This window comes from Myotis daubentonii, chromosome 15 (genome assembly GCF_963259705.1).
Source record: "Myotis daubentonii chromosome 15, mMyoDau2.1, whole genome shotgun sequence".
Taxonomy (NCBI): domain Eukaryota; kingdom Metazoa; phylum Chordata; class Mammalia; order Chiroptera; family Vespertilionidae; genus Myotis; species Myotis daubentonii.
The window spans coordinates 6,597,386-6,614,237 of NC_081854.1; the positions used below are offsets into that span (position 1 = coordinate 6,597,386).

At 55.5% G+C, this 16,852-nt stretch overlaps 2 protein-coding genes across 2 annotated transcripts; both read left to right on the forward strand.

Moving 5' to 3' along the window:
* Positions 1 to 6,780: 6,780 nt before the first annotated feature.
* C15H19orf84 (chromosome 15 C19orf84 homolog) lies at positions 6,781 to 9,174 on the forward strand. The gene is made up of 2 exons (XM_059665853.1): positions 6,781 to 6,905; positions 8,095 to 9,174. Exons 1-2 carry the CDS (start codon positions 6,871 to 6,873, stop codon positions 8,624 to 8,626), a joined length of 567 nt encoding a protein of 188 aa, XP_059521836.1. The 5' UTR covers positions 6,781 to 6,870; the 3' UTR covers positions 8,627 to 9,174.
* Positions 9,175 to 9,435: 261 nt separating this feature from the next.
* LIM2 (lens intrinsic membrane protein 2) lies at positions 9,436 to 15,306 on the forward strand. Its single transcript, XM_059665854.1, has 5 exons — positions 9,436 to 9,592; positions 10,061 to 10,241; positions 12,786 to 12,935; positions 14,581 to 14,715; positions 14,940 to 15,306. Exons 2-5 carry the CDS (start codon positions 10,067 to 10,069, stop codon positions 14,999 to 15,001), a joined length of 522 nt encoding a protein of 173 aa, XP_059521837.1. The 5' UTR covers positions 9,436 to 9,592; positions 10,061 to 10,066; the 3' UTR covers positions 15,002 to 15,306.
* The last annotated feature ends 1,546 nt before the right edge of the window (positions 15,307 to 16,852 follow it).

A 16,852-nucleotide genomic window follows, 5' to 3' on the forward strand; every position in this document is an offset into this window, starting at 1 on the left:
TCCTCCCAGGCCCGGGCCCTGGTCGGGGCGTGTGTAGGAGGCACCCAATGGATGATGTTCCTCTCATATCATATTTCTCTCTGTCTTTCCCTCTCTCTTTCACACTCTCTAAAAATCATCGGGAAAAAATATCCTCAGGTGAGGATTGAACAAACCAACAAAAAGAAAACGGAGCTGTGTCATAGTTATATTTCCTGGGGTTGATGGTCTCTGATAACTGGTTATAGAGCGTATCTGGCAGCTCTAGATACAGCAGGAAATCGGAGCTGGGTCTTCCTACTCTGGACCTGGTAGTGTTTGTTCCTTTTGTCTTTTCTGTCCTTCTCATTGGCACCGCATTGCCTTCCCCTGAGAGAACCGGACAAGACTCCTCCGTCCCGCCAAGTCCCAGGTCATTATTGCACAAGCCAGGGCCTTCACACACACACATCTCACCACCAGCTCACACCGCACAGCCCCCCGCTGCCTTCCTGGGTGAGATGCCTTCTCGCTGGCTTGACACCTAGCCACCCTGCCCAGGGCCCACTTGACTCACACATCCCAACCACGCTGGACTGTGGGGTGTGGGCTGCACTTCCTCTGCCCCCACTTCAGTCGCCTGCCACAAGCTCAGAGGTCCCAGGCCACCAGCACTTGTGACCAACGAGCTACAAATTCAGAGGTTCCCACGACCTTCTCGGGCTCAGTAATTTGCTCTGTTGACCCTGAGGACCCAGGAGAGCACTGCCCCTGATTACAGTTTTATTATAAAGGACAGAAGTCAGGGTGAGCCCCGGCCGCTGTGGCTCAGTTAGGTGAGCACTGCCCCATGCACCGAGAAGTCGCTGGGTTTGATTAATTGTTTTACCCCGAATAACAGGTACCCTGTCCCATCTCCGCTGAGACGGCTCTCAATCCTCTCTTCTCCAGAAGCCATCACCAGAGGATCCCCCTTCACAGGTGGGTTTCCACCTCATCCGTCCGCTTAAAATTCCTTCACTTTCCTCAAGAAATCAAACCTAAGAAAATGCATAGCCAGAGCAGCTAAGAGGGGCCATGCACGAGGGCATTGGAGATCTTGCTCCCTGGCATGTGTCATCAGTGTGGCTCAAATAAACTCTTATAACAATTTTAAAACACGCACAAAAAAGAAAAGAAATGCCATACATTTAGCTGTATGACCTTGGGCAAGTCATCAACCACCCCATGACTTAGTTCCCGCCTCTGTAAAATGAGAAGAACAATACCTATTTGGGCTGTCGTGATTGAATTAGATAAAAGCACTTGGGATTAGCCCTAGCCAGTTTGGCTCAGTGGATAGAGTATCGGTCTTCGGTCTGAAAGGTCCCAGGTTCGCTTCCGGTCAAGAGCACACAAGCCAGCCGATCGATGATTCCCACTCGTCATTGACGTTTCTCTCTCTCCTTTCCTCTCTGAAATCAATAAAATTACTTAAAAAAAAAAAAGCCCTTGGAATAGAGGCTAATTCCTTGTACTTCTTCAAACATATGCTTTACTATTATTACTTTATTCCTATATCACCATCATCGTCATCACCACCATCATCACCATCATTATCACCATCATCACCACCACCACCACCACCACCGCTGGTCCTGGAATGCAGTGTATGGAAGGAAAAGAAGTCACAATGACAGGTGTAGTCCTGGCCGGTTCTGTTGTGTGTTTGCCAACATGACATAAGTCACTTCTCTGAGCCATGTCTCATTGATCAGTGAAATGCAGGGAACTAACCCACCCATGGGTGACGCCTTGGCAATCACCTTCGCAGGTCTCAGGGGCGGTGGCTTCTCAGTTTTGCTAGACGAGGCCAGATGGTCTTCCAGAAAGATGCTGGGTGTCTTCTTAGAGGTGACTCTGACAAAGGGTCAGGCAGGGCAAGAGTGTCTGAGGGATGACAGGGTGTTCCGCGTCTTGTTTGTGGTCACGGTCCCGTCGCCGCATGCATTCGCCGAGACTCGGAACTGTACGCCACGAGGAGTGAATTTTACTGCGTCCGAAGATGACATGAATAGAAAATATATTGACCTCCTTTTCAGAAATTGCCGGGGTTCTTGTTCCAGCATCTAGAAGGGTTCAGCAATCTGGAGAAGGGCTGTGTGTAACTTAAGAGACCAGAGACAAAATATAATTTTGAAAGGCATTAGGGAGTCAGAGGAGCTTAGCGCAAAGGAACTAAGTTCTCCTCGGCTCAGGACCCCATGCTTTTTATTAACACAAATTGCCCGGAGGCGAGGCAGAGATATACACTTCAAAGGGTCGATCGCCCCTTTCACAGGGGTCGCCTAAGACCATTGGAAAACACAGATATCATTACATATTGTTTTTGTGATGAATCACGATGCTTTCATTATGTTCAATTTGTAACAATGAAATTGGGGGTCACCACAACATGAGGAACTGTATGAAAGGGTCGCGGCATTAGGAAGGTTGAGAACCACTGGTAGAGGATGCAGGTCCTTCCATGAGGGTGAGGAGGCCAGTATCGGAGGAAGAAGGCTCAGCCCTGGCCGGCTTGGCTCAGTGGATAGAGTGTCGGCCCCGGGGACTGAAGGGTCCCGGGTTCGATTCCAATCAAGGGCACATGCCCGGGTTGTGGGCTCGATCCCCAGCCAGGGGCGTGCAGGAGGCAGCCGATCCATGATTCTCATCATTGATGTTTCTCTCTCTCTCCCTCTCCCTCTCTGAAACCCATAAAAATATATTTTAAAAAAGAGGAAGGAGGCTCAGGGAGGGGAGACTCCCAAGGTGAAGGGCAGCCCTGAGGTCACCCTCTGAACCGGGAAGGTAACTCAGGGGACAGTCAGTGAGTCTGGGGGGTCCTCTGTGGGAATGTTCAAAACCCAGGGAAGCCCCAAAGGTGACCCCCTCAACACGGGTAACTGAAAAGACAACGAAAAGGACTGTCCCCACCCTTGGCCGGTTTGGCTCAGTGGATAGAGCGTCGGCCTGCGGATTGAAGGTTCCCAGGTTCAATTCCGTTGAAGGGCACGTGCCTGGGTTGTGGCCTTGATCCCCAGTGGGGGGTGTGCAGGAGGCAGCCGATCAATGATTCCCTCTCATCACTGATGTTTCTATTTCTCTTTCCCTCTTCCTTCCTCTCTGAAACCAATATATATTAAAAAAGAAAAAAAAAAAGGATGGTCCCAAATGTCTGTCAAAGGGGGAGGGGCAATTCCCAAGGGGGGAGAGGCCCTGAGGATAAGCCCTGAGCAGGGGAGGGAGGAGGAAATGAGGTGGGGGGGGAGCCCCTAGTTAGGCAGAGTGGGGCTCACAGGGCGGGAGACACCCCTTTCCTGTGAAGGACGCCCTGGGGCACCTGGATGTGAAGGAGCTGGCAGTGAGGAGGGGGGGGCCTTCAGGAAGTGGGGGGGGCTTCAGGATGGCTTCCTGAATTTCAAAAATGTCCATAAAACATCTATAAGGGGGGGCAGGGAAGGGGAGAATGGCATTGGGGGTGGGCATTAAGAAGGGGGGGGGGAGGAAGCGGAAGGGATATGGATCGGAAGGTGGAGGTTCCCCTGGAGACCACCTTCCCTGGACACTGAAGGATGCCTGGGCGCCCCTGAAAGAGTGGGGGGCCCTCAGTTCCAGGACTTCCCAGGAAGGAGCAGGGAGACTAGGGAAGCGGAGGGGGGGTTGGGGGGGAGGCAGAACTGAGGGTGGGGGGTCCTGACCTTCACCCTCAGGGGCCCAGACGTTGGGGGGCCGCGGGGGGCGGGAGGGCGGCGGGGAGGCATAAACCCCAGGAAGGATGGGACCCCTCCTTGGAGTCCACAGGGTTCCCCCCGGTCATCTGAGGGGCCTGGGCGCTAGAAATAAGGGGTGCAGAAGCAGAACTCTTGGGTCAAAGTCTCAAGGTGACCCCTGGGCCCTGAGGGCCCTCCAGCGGGAGGGAGGAGGGATGGAAGGCGGGGGGGAGGGGAGGCAGCAGTGACACGGGACCCCAGTTGGGAGGGTTGAGAGGGTGGGGAAGGCTCAGGGGAGCGCACGGGGCCCCGGGGTGTCCGGGAGGGGCCGGAAGTGGGGGGAAGGGGGCCTTGGGGGGAATCCGTGAGCCCTGTGGTCTGGGAAGGCCCTAAAGATCAACTCTCGCATCCATGACAGTAAGATGCCTGTGGGGGGCGGTGAAAGGGGGGGTCGGCGCTAAGGCGGGGGTAGGGCAATGGGGCTCCGTGGGCGGGATTCCCCCTCAGCCCCGCCCAGGGCCCCCGTCCTCTCCCACCTTCGATCTGAGGGCGGCGGAAGAGACCGTCCCCGAGCGGATAACCGCCACCGCTAGGGGCCAAAGCCAAAACTGTCCGTTACAGCCCGAAACACAGGAAAAAATCCAGCCAATCAGAGGGTGAGAAAGAGGCTCGCGCTCAGGAATGTAGCCAATCAAAGAGCGGAAGAGGGCGGGGCACTGGGACGCTACTCAAGCTCCCTCTGCAATCAGAGTCGAGGAAGCTATCTCCTGCTGCCTCCCGTAGCAAGGAGTGGGCGGGGCCAAATTGGTCCCCAGCGAATCGGAAGCTTCACTCCTTCCTCCGCCTCCACCCCCTCACCCCGACACGGGAATTTATTGGTCACTTTTCGGAACTTGCCTGTCAATTTTGAAAGACAGGCGTTTCTTGAGAGACGCGAGATCCCGCCTCCTCTCTCCCAGCGTGGGGGGAGAGCCTTAAAGGGCCAGCTACGAGGTACTTGCAGAAGTCAGACTGTGATCGCGGACATAGGAGGAACCCGCCGCCTGCACCCCCGCCCCCCCGCCCCGCATCTAAGCTGGAATTGAGCAGAAGCGCTATTTCTCTGCAAAGAAACGTTCACTCAAAACGCCTAAGCAACTTGCTGAGTAAAATAGCAGCGATTCGAGCCCTGAATTTACAAACCCTGCCTAGACGTGTAAGCTGCCTGTTTGGGATCAGAGCTAGGAGGCCCCAGGTTCAAATCCCTGCTGTGCCCCTTACAAGCTCCGGGACCTTAGGCATCTAACGTGACCGCCCTGAGACACAGTTTGGCCCTCTCTGAAATGAGAATTTCATGAGTTAGAATTATTAATTGAGACAGATCTCTATTTTATAAAATAGCTAGTAGTATTCCTCAAAACCGTCAAGACTGTGGAGGCGGGGCGGAAAGACCAACTGCCGCAGAGCAGAGACTACAAAGGAGACGCGATGACCCGGTGATATCCTGCATTGGATTCTGGAACAGAAAGAAAGAAAGAAAGAACAAGAACATTCGTGTAAAAATGAGTTCATAGTCACGTTGGTCTGTTACTGCGACAAGTGCTACACAGCGGCGTGACAAGCTAACATTAGGGAAGCTAGGGGAGGAGTATAAGGGGACTCGGTATTTGTAAGTTTTCTATAAATATAAAAATATTCCAAAATAAGCCATTTATTTAAAAAATAGAAGAGGGAGATGAAGAAAAAGGTAAAGATAAAAATTATGAACAACTACATATCTATCAACAAGTGAATCTAAAAATCAAGTGAATAAATAATCTGATGAACGGATTATCTGATGAATAGAATAGAATAGAACAGAAATCTGATGAATATGATAGAATCAGGGGCATAGAAAGGGAGTGGACTGACAATTCTTGGGGGGAAAGGGGTGTGGGGGTGCAGGAAGAGACTGGACAAAAATCGTGCACCCCTGGATGAGGACAGTGGGGGGGTGGTTAAGGGCAGAGGGTGGGGTGGGAACCGGGTGGAGGGGAGCTACGGGGCGGGGGGGGGGGGGAGAGGAACAACAGTAATAATCTGAACAATAAAGATTTAATTTAAATAAAAAAATAGACCGTTCCCTCTCCTTCTCCTTGGATCCCTCATCCGGGCCCAGTCCCTCCAACACTATATACCTACGCCACCCTCGAACCTTTGCACGTGCTGCTCCCGCCACTGGGGATGCTCAGGTCCCAGGTCTGCGGGCGCCTTCCCGAAGCCTCCCATCCGAAGCAGCTGCTCCCTGCGCCGCTGCACCCCCTTCCCTGGCTCCACACCCTCACGGCCCTTCTAGGAAGTGTGTTGTTGTGTCTCGTCCACCTCCCTCAATGCATGTGGGAATCGGGGCTGCATCTGTTTGGTCCCGGCTGCACCCCCGCGCCCGGCCCAGCATAGAGCAGTGAGTGGGCGTTCCTTACATGAATGGATAGAAGAACGACTATTATTCCTCAATAAAACACGACCGTGACCGCCGGCGGTAATGACCAGTAAGTCTCACTTGTTGAGATTAATGATAGTTCCGATTCTGTGTTGACTACTGGACACACCTGGGGTCCTCGTAAGCTTCCTAAGAACCCGGGGGGTAGTGTAGCCCCGTTTCTCAGAGAGAGAAAGCAAAACATAGAAGTTAAAGTCACAAAGGAAGACGGAGACAGAGCCCAAACTGGAAGCCAGCCCCTGAAGCTCCCAGCCCAGCTACTAACCCCTCAACACCGGGAGGGTCCAGACCTCCAGATTGCCCTGTCTCAGTGCTCCTTCGGTCCTGGGGAACACCACCCAGCCCCCAGGAAACAGGGGCACAGATGCAGCCAGAGGAGGGGCTGGGGGCCTGGACCCCTGGGTCTGAGGGAGGAGGGGCTGGGGGCCTGGACCCCTGGGTCTGAGGGAGGAGGGGCTGGGGGACAGGACCCCTGGGTCTGAGGGAGGAGGGGGTGGGGGCCTGGACCCCCGGGTCTGGGGAAGTGGGAGCTGAGTCTTGGGCCGGGTGGGCTTGGGGAACTGTGCTCCAGCCCTGCATGGTTTCCCATGGCTCCCCACGCCCTTCAGGCCACGCCCCCTTTCTGACACGCCCCGCCCCTTTCTCCCCGGACCCCTCCCCCCTCCCTGACCTGGAGAAACCCAGCGGAAGGTGCTAGAAGGGACTCCAGGGACCCTCGTGCAGATGGAGCAGCAGAAGGAAGACACGGGCCCAGACGGGTGAGAGACTGAAGACCTCCCTCGGAGGACAGAGACCCGGGGGGTGGAGGGGACGGAGACAGTCAGAGGGAGGTGAATGGACCCCCGAGAGCGTCAGAGAAACAAACAAAAAGAGAGTCTCGGGTATCGGCGCACAGAAACAGAACCTTGAAGGATCTTGGTGACAGATTGAGCAAGATACTCAGGACTAGGGCAGCGATGGCGAAGCTTCTGAGCTCGGCGTGTCAGCATTTGGAAAAACCCTAACTTAACCCTGGTGCCGTGTCACATACAGAAATTTTTTGATCTTTGCAACCATAGTAAAACAAAGACGTATATTTTTGATATTTATTTTATATATTTAAATGCCGTTTAACAAAGAAAAATCAGCCAAAAAAATGAGTTCGCGTGTCGCCTCTGACACGCGTGTCATAGGTTCGCCATCACTGGGCTAGGGAGAGAGCTAGAAGCAGATATTCCTGGAACAGAGAGGGATTTCGAGAATGAACCAGGAGACTGGGAAATGCCAGGAACAGCCATAGGACTGGAGAAAGAATAACAACAACAACAGTAATAATAATAACTGCCTGCATTTCTTTTTTAAGAAATATATTTTATTGATATTTCAGAGAGGAAGGGAGAGGGATAGAGAGTTAGAAACATCAGTGAGAGGGAAACATCGATCAGCTGCCTCCCGCACACTCTCTACTGGGGATGTGCCCGCAACCAAGGTACATGCCCTTGACCGGAATCGAACCTGGGACCCTTCAGTCCGCAGGCCGACGCTCCATCCACGGAGCCAAACCGGTCAGGGCCTGCCTGCATTTCTTGAACACGGCCCAGGCCCAGCGGTTTCGCAGGCACCTTGGGCACCACGGAAAGGCAGGCTTTGGTAGGAAAGATCAAGGTTAGCGTGGGAAAGTGATCTGGCCTGAGACGCATCAGGAGCGAGCCGGGCGGGCAGCCTGGACTGGAGCTGGCATCTCCCTGATTGCTCAAGTGCCAGCTCAGCTGCCCGTCTCTCTGTGAAAGGAGAAACAGAGAGAGGGCGGGAGGAGAGAGGGGCAGGGAGGAGGGGGGGAGGGCGCCCCAGGTGGATGCAGAAGTCAGGGCGGAGAGATGGGCCCCGGGAGGCACAGAGGCCTCCAGGCTGCCCTGGGAAAAGTGTGCGGATGGTGGGAGCCGCTGACCGGTCCTCTTACCATTCCAGGAACCACCTGCCACCGCCCGGGACGGGGCCCTGGCCCCCCCTGCCCTTCCCGGCCCTGCCATCTTCTCTCCTGGGCACCCCAGATCCAGCACACCTGGGGCTCCCCGAGAGCCTGGCCTCCGTCACTGTGCCCATCCGCCTGGATGCCCTCTCCTACCTCCTGCACAGCGCCTTGCTGGGGGCCTACAACCTCCAGCAGTCCCTGCCCTCCTGCACCTGCCACCCCCAGGCTCCCGACCCCCAGCCCCCCGCCGCCAAGAGGCCGTTCAGGGGGTGTGGGGACTGGGACGTCCCTCGCAGGCCAGGCTGGGGCCGGGGCCGGGGCCGGGGCCAGAGGCGACAGGGCCCTGGGAGGTCTGAGCAGCCAAAGCCGTTCTGGGCAGGGGACTCCGGGGCTGGCCCCAGGACCCCACCCACGACGCCGTCTTCACCCCCAACACTGCCCACCCAGGATGGGAAGAAGGAGGCGGGAGGTCCGGAGCCACCCCTGGCCACGCCGCCTGCCGCTGAGGACTGGGACACGGAGTACTAAGCCCGGAGGGCCCAGCACCTTGGCTTCTCGGGGTCACCAAGAGGGTCCCGGAGCTCAAGGGGGACCTCAGACCTGTCAGAGACACCCGGCCCCTCCCCCCAAACCAGGGCCCCAACAGGGGGCCTGGGAATCCCCTGTGAAACCTGGACCTGACTTAGCATCCCAAGCCTTGCACCTCATACCCAGCAGCACCCCGACTACAGCGACAACCCTCAGCTCATTCTCTGTCGGGATCCTGACCCCATTGTCAACCCCAAAGCCATTCACCTGCCTCTGCCACCCCCTCCCACCCCCACGCGGTACCACATTCCCATCCCCTCCATTCCCAGCTGCTTCATCCTCACCCCCCACCTACTGCAGGTCAACCCAGCTCCGTCCTCAACTTCATCCTGAACTCAGCCCCAGTCCCAGCCCATGTCCCACCCATCTCATCCTCAACTTCCTTCCTGTCCTGGCCCCAACTGTGACATGCCCGCTGGCCTCATCCACAAAGCATCCCCCCAGGCCCAGTATTCCCAGACACCACCCCATTTCCCTGCCCTTGGGGGGGGGGGCTCCGTTGAACAATAAATGGATGCGTGCCCCTATGTCTTGTGTCTGTGTGTGCGCTTACGCAGCTCAGGCTGACCCAGTGGGTGCTGTGAGCAAGGCCTGTGATGGGCGGACGGGGGTGGGGGGGTGGGAGGGTGGGGGGGGGAGGTCGCTGAGGGTCACAGAGAGAGGCCAGTGGGGCCTGGGGGTGCAGGGAGGGAGGCCCGGATTCCTGCTTCAGCAAATTCCATGTGGGGCCTCTGCCACCGTCGCACTTCTGCTTGCTAGAAGCTGCTGGGCTGTGGGGCCATTGTGTGGGGAGGCTTAAGGGATTTGGGGGGCACAGGGAGCAGAGAGGCCAGCGACCTGGCTCGGCTCAGTCTGCACAGAGGGGCCGAGGCAGACGGAGGGCTCAGCACAGGCTCTGAGACTCAGGTAGGAACCGGGCATGGGACCCACAGTCCCTCCTCCCCCAAGACCTAGGCATTCAGTCCTCCAGCTCCTTCCTTTCCCCGAGGCCTGATGAGGTTCCAGCCCCAGCCCCCTTCACACCCGGGACCCAGGAGTCCAGGGCCCCAGCCTCCTCTTCCCCCAGGGATTTTGGTGCCCCAGTGTCCACACCACCTCCTGGCTTAGGACCTGGAAGTCCAGGCCCCCAGGATCTTTCTCCCCCAAGACCCAGGGGTCTAGCTCCTCAGTTCCTCCTCCCTCAGACCCAAAAGTCCAGGCCCCAGCCCCTCCTCCCTCAGACCCAGGGGTGCAGGCCCCCAGCCCCTCCTCCCTCAGACCCAGGGGTCCAGGCCCCCAGCCCCTCCTCCCTCAGACCCAGGGGTCCAGGCCCCAGCCCCTCCTCCCTCAGACCCAGGAGTCCAGCTCCTGCCCCATCTCTCCCCTTCCCCACAGATCGCCATGTACAGCTTCATGGGCGGCGGCCTCTTCTGCGCCTGGGTGGGGACTATCCTCCTGGTGGTGGCCACGGCGACTGACCACTGGATGCAGTACCGGCTGTCGGGGTCCTTTGCCCACCAGGGCCTGTGGCGGTATTGCCTGGGCAACAAGTGCTACCTGCAGTCGGAGAGCGTGGGTGAGGCTCCGGGCGGGCGGGGTCTGGGCTGTGCCTGGGGCAGAGGCCACAGGGCACAACCTTATAGGCCAAGGGTGGGCTGCCCCTCCCGCAGATGGAGAAAGCAGTGGCTCAGAGAAGGAAAGGGTCAAGCCAAGGTCACTGAGCCCGCCAAGGGGCCAAGCTGGGGTTTCAGCATTCCTTCCCAGGGCAGGTGCAGCACGTATCGATTGAGGGGTTCAGAGGGGAGAGGGGACATGTCCCACACAAGTCGAGAACAGCCAGAACAGCATTTTCTAAGTATTGATGATGGATCAAGAACTATGTCAATATGCTGAGTGGCATATGTCAGGAAAAGACAAGTACCATACGATTTCACTTATACGTGGAATCTAAAAAAGAAATTAAGTGAACAAACAAAACATAAACAGACTCAGACACAGAGAACAGACTGATGGTGGCCAGATGGGGGGGGGTGGTGCGGGTGGGGTAACAAGGTGAAGGGCTCGAGAAGTACAGGTTGGTAGCTTCAAAGAAGATATGGGATGTAACGTACAGCACAGGGAGTATAGGCAGCAATAATGTGATACCTATGTAGGGTGCCAGTGGGCACTTGAATTATCGGGGGATCACGTCTTCAATTATATAATTCTCTAACCGCTATGTTATATACCCAAAACTGATCTATACTAATAATAGGGTCATATGCTCATTAGACTGACTGGGTCAACTGGCCATCTTCTTGGCATCCGATTTCCTTCCAGACAAAGCCATCTTGGTGGGGGCTGAGGTAGAGGCCATTAGGGGCGGTCAGGCTGGCTGGGGAGGGCAGTTGGGAGCAACCAGGCTGGCAGGGGAGGACAATTAGGGGTGATGAGGCAGGCAGAGGCAGTTAGGGGTGATCAGGCCGACAGGAGAGGACTGTTGGGGGCTAGATCAGGCTGGCAGGGGAGGGCAGTTGGGGGCAATCAGGCCTGCAGAGGAGCAGTTAGGCATTGATCAGGCTGGCAGGGGAGTGGTTAGGAGATGACCCAGCTGTCAGGCAGAAATGGTTAGGGGCAATCAGGCAGGCAGGCAGGCAGGTGGTTGGGAGCCAGCGGTCCCAGATTGTGAGAGGGTGCAGGCTGGGCTGAGAGACACCCCCCCACCCCCAGTGCACGAATTTTGTGCACTGGATCTCTAGTATAAAATAATATTGATTGTCAGCTGTAATTGGAAAAAAACAACCTGTTAGGTACTGGGGGATACAAAAGCAAGATAGACCCTAAATTTGCTAAATACTGGATGAGGTATTATACTTGCTATGTGCCAGGCTATGTAATATATATGTACATAACTCTATGTATATATGTGTGTGTGTGTATGTTTGTATATATTACAATATATGTTATAAATATGGGGATAAGAATATTACTTACAGTATAGGGCTCTGGCAATGTATATTATACACATCTATACTAATAAAAGAGTAATATGCTAATTAGACCAGGAGACCTTCCAGAGACCTTCCGGACGTCCTTCTGGACAAAGCCAGGGGCTTGGCTGGCCTGCAAACTGCCCCCAAATGGCCCTTGGGGTGGGGGGGAGCTGGGGCCAATCAGGCAGGCAGGCAGGTGAGCGGTTAGGAGCCAGCGGTCCTGGTTGTGAGAGGGATGTCCGACTACCCACAGGGATCGGGCCTAAACTAGCAGTCGGACATCCCCCAAGGGATCCCAGATTGGAGATGGTGCAGGCTGGGCTGAGGGACACTGCCCCTCCCGCCCATGCATGAATTTCGTGCACTGGGCCACTAGTATATTATATATGTATATGATATATTATGTCATATACTACATCTCTGTCTATGATATAGTATATTACATAGTATACACTTTATGGAAAGAGAGAAGAATGATCCCCAGTGTTCAATATCCTTTCCTTCCACATGCTTATTGAGTATCTGTCATGGGCCAGGCACCAGGTGCTGGGGACAGAGCAGTGAATGAGAAAGCAAGACCTTTGTCCTCACAGAGCTGAGAATTCCGTGGGGAGAGACAGACACCGTAAACAAGTTAAAAACAAACAAACGCGGCGTTTTCAGATATGGGCAAGTGGCATGAAGGAAATGCCATAGAGCCATGGGAGCGAGGATAAAGAACCATCAGCAGGACAACATGGGGAATCAGCAGCATTCATTCACTCGCTTACCCAACAACCATTTCCCCGGGCCCCGCGCAAACCAAACCTATGCTGGCGGGTATTCGTGACGTAGAATCAACCCAGTCCGTGTCCTCAGGGAGCAGTCAGACTGGAGGGGGAGACAGATGAAGAGTCACAACCCAGAGCAGGGGGTGAGGATGATACCTGAGTGGCAAAGGGATGCTTCCTAGAGGAGGGGATTTAGGAGCTGGGTTTTGAGGGATGGATAGGAGTTGGCCAGGTGAAAAGGAGGGCACTAGCTAAGAGGTGAAGGAGAAGCTAGAGCAGGGATATGGAGAGGGGTAAGGCATTCCCGCTCTCAGAGGCAGCAGCTTCCACCACTGAGGGCAGGGGAGGCCCAGGAGTGACTGCCGGGTGCTCCCACAGCATACTGGAACGCCACCCGGGCCTTCATGATCCTGTCCTCCCTGTGTGCCACCTCCGGCATCATCATGGGCATCCTGGCCTTGGCTCAGCAGCCCACCTTCACCCGCCTCTCCCGGCCTTTCTCCACCGGCATCATGTTTTTCGCCTCCGGTGAGTGGACCCGCCCGACCCTCTCCCTCTCCCTACTCCCTGCCCATCCCCAACCCCAACCCATCCCCACCCCCAACACCACTCTCATCCCAGACTCCTCACTCTCAACCCCACCCCCACCCTCATCCCAACCCCACAACCAACACCAACACCCAGGCCGTTTCTGATACCACCTATTCCGACATTGCGATTCAGTTCTGGCATTAGCGTCGGACTCCATAGGCGTCAGGGCACGGCTCCCGACAAGACTGCCCCGACTTCAGCTGCAAGGGGGGTCCCCAAGCCACCTGCGTTTTTGACCAACTGGCTACAGAGCTAAGGGTTCCCAGGACCCACTCAGGGTTGAACGTTTTTGTTGGAACAACTCACCAAACTCAGAAAAGCACTGTACTTAACAATGACAGTTTTATTATAAAGGGGCGGGGAACGTTTAGCCCGCGGGTCACACGTATCAGGCCCCCGAAATCATTAGGGCTGGCCCTGCCCAGGCATTCGGGGTGAGTGAATTACGTGTTTGAGCAAATACAGCAGGCTAATGTTTAAGTTGATCATTTTGTATGGCCTGCGAATGAAAACAGGTTCCCCACCCCCTGTTATAAAGGATCAACTCAAGACCAGCCAAATAAACAGACGCAGAAGGAGACGCCTGAGAGGGACCGGCACCCTCCACCCCCCCCCCCCCCACACACACACACACACCCATGTGTTCAGCAACCAGGAAGCTCCCAGCACTTGGCCTCCAGTGACTGAGTCACTGGACATGTGATTGGACTCAACCTCCTCCCCCTCCCCTCCCCAGAGGGGCTGACATCAACCAGCTCAAAGCCTCAACTTTCCGTTCTGGTTGGTGGTTGGTCTTTCTGGCGACCAGCTCCCTTCCTGAGTCATCATCTCAGCTCAACAACAGGTGTGATCCCAGAGGCTCAACAATGGCAAAGACACTCATAACTCAGGAAGTTTCAAGGACGTGGAGTCCTCCCAGGAACCAGAGACAAAGGCCAATCAAATTCTCTACGACAGAGCAGGGCCCTGCCCCATCTCCACCCAGCCCCACCCCTCCCTGTCCACCTGCCCTCCCACTTTCAGCTCAACCCTGTCCTCACCAGATCCCCATCCCCACCCACCCACCCCACCCCACCCCTCCCTGTCCACCTGCCCTCCCACTTCCAGCTCAACCCTGTCCTCACCAGATCCCCATTCCCACCCACCCACCCCAGCCCCACCCCTCCCTGTCCACCTGCCCTCCCACTTCCAGCTCAACCCTGTCCTCACCAGATCCCCATTCCCACCCACCCACCCCAGCCCCACCCCTCCCTGTCCACCTGCCCTCCCACTTCCAGCTCAACCCTGTCCTCACCAGATCCCCATTCCCACCCACCCACCCCAGCCCCACCCCTCCCTGTCCACCTGCCCTCCCACTTCCAGCTCAACCCTGTCCTCACCAGATCCCCATTCCCACCCACCCACCCCAGCCCCACCCCTCCCTGTCCACCTGCCCTCCCACTTCCAGCTCAACCCTGTCCTCACCAGATCCCCATCCCCACCCACCCACCCCACCCCACCCTACCCCGCTCCTCAATCTCACGTCCACCCCCATCTCCAAGCCCAACTTCATCCCAGTTTCCACCCCGCCCTCCTTCCCCAGCTGTTTTTGTCCTGCTGGCCTTGGCCATTTACACCGGAGTCACCGTCAGCTTCTTCGGCCGCCGTTTCGGGGACTGGCGCTTTTCCTGGTCTTACATCCTGGGCTGGGTGGCCCTGCTCATGACCTTCTTTGCAGGTACCTGGGCTTGGGGGTGGGGAGGGCGGTGTCTGGGATGAGCAAGCATACTCCCCAGGGTGAGATGACAGGGTGTCTCCCATGGGCTCCCAGCACCCAGGCAGAAGGCAGACTCCAGATTCTGTGGACACCCAGGGGGCTTGAGAGGCGGTTCGGGGCGGGAGGGTGGGGTGGGGGGTGGGGGAGGGGCGGTGGAGTGTCCATTGGGACCTTTTCTCGCACAGGAATTTTCTACATGTGTGCCTACCGGATGAATGAATGTCGGCGCCCGTCCACTCCCCGCTGAGCCCAGGGGTATCCACCAACTTCATCGGGAAGCTAAAATGAGGTCACTGAAGAGGAGGGGGAGGGTCTAGAGGCCTGAAATCCTGGGGGTATGAAGGGGCTCGGTCCTGGACTCTGGGTGGGGGCCCCTAACCCCTGAGTCCCACGTGGAAGGAGAAAGAATGGGGTCTGGTGGGAGGGACCTGAGAAGACTCAAGGCTCCACCCCCAGGGAGATGGGATGGGGAGGGGGCAGGGGGGGGTGTTTGAGAAATGGAATATCTATTAGAGCGATTTTTTGGATTCTAATAAAACTGATGTGAAACTACCACAGGGTGACTCCCTGAGGGGTGGGGGTGAGTGTGGCGAATGGGGGGTGTATGATGGCAACCCAACCTGCTGTTTCTGTAGACACAGGGACAGAGATAAGTCATGCAGCCCCACATAGATGACAACTCAACTTCTAGGAAACGGGTGTGTAGGTCCCACTCTGACAACAATTCCAATGGGTATTTTTTCTTCCAAGCAATGAATTCAATTCGGACATTATCTACCTGGAGATACTATCAGATCCCACAGGTTAATGGCCCAGTCCTGCAAGACTGCACCCCCCCCTCCCTTCAGATGCCAATCATAGCCTACCAGCTTCTGACCACCAGCTATAGGTTGGAAGTTCCCATGACCCCCCTCCTCAGGTTCCATTAATTTCTTCGAGCTGCTCACAGAACTCAGAGAAACATGTTCCTTCCTACATTGCCAGCTTATTATAGAGGACATAACGCAGGAGCAGCCAGATGGAAGAGATGCAGAGGGCCAGGTGTGGGGAAGGGACTCAGAGCTTCTATATCAGTGACGGCGAACCTTTTGAGCTCGGCGTGTCAGCATTTTGAAAAACCCTAACTTAACTCTGGTGCCGTGTCACATATAGAAATTTTTTTATCTTTGCAACCATAGTAAAAACAAAGATTTATATTTTTGATATTTATTTTATATATTTAAATGCCATTTAACAAAGAAAAATCAACCAAAAAAAATGAGTTCGAGTGTCACCTGACACGCGTGTCATAGGTTCGCTATCACTGTTCTACATCCTCTCTGAAGTCATCACCCTCCCCAAATCTCCCAGTGTTCACCACCCCTGAAACTCCCCGAGGAGGTGGCATGACACACGTGTGATTGATGAAATCCTTGGCCATTGATGCGTGAACTCAACCTCCGGCTCCTCTCTCCTCCCCAGAGGTCAGGGGTTGGGACTGGGAGTTCCAACCTTCTAAGCCAGTGGTTCTCAACCTTGGCTGCACATTAGAATCACCTGGGAATCTTTTTAAAATCCTGATTCCTGGGCCTCACCCTCCGGAAATTCTGTTTCTTTGTTACTAATGTGGTGGCCTCACCCCATCACAAAGAAACAGAATTTCCGGAGGATGGGGCCCAGAAATCAGGATTTTATTTCATTTATTTTTTTAAAAAATATATTTTATTGATTTTTTACAGAGAGGAAGGCAGAGGGACAGAGAGTTAGAAACATCGACCAGCTGCCTCCTGCACACCCCCGACTGGGGATGTGCCCGCAACCAAGGTACACGCCCTTGACCGGAATCGAACCTGGGACCCTTCAGTCCGCAGGCTGACGCTCTATCCACTGAGCCAAACCGGTGAGGGCCAGAAATCAGGATTTGAAAAAGATTCCCAGGGGATTCTATTGTGCAGCCAAGGTTGAGAGCCGCTGCTCTAAGCATATGGTTGGCTCCCCTGGCAACCATCCCCCATCCTCCAGCGGGGTCCAGAAGTCACCTCATTTGCATCTCAATGGCTTCCGTGATTGGGAAATTCCAGGGCTTTTGGGAGCTGCCATCATCAGGACCCCCAGATCA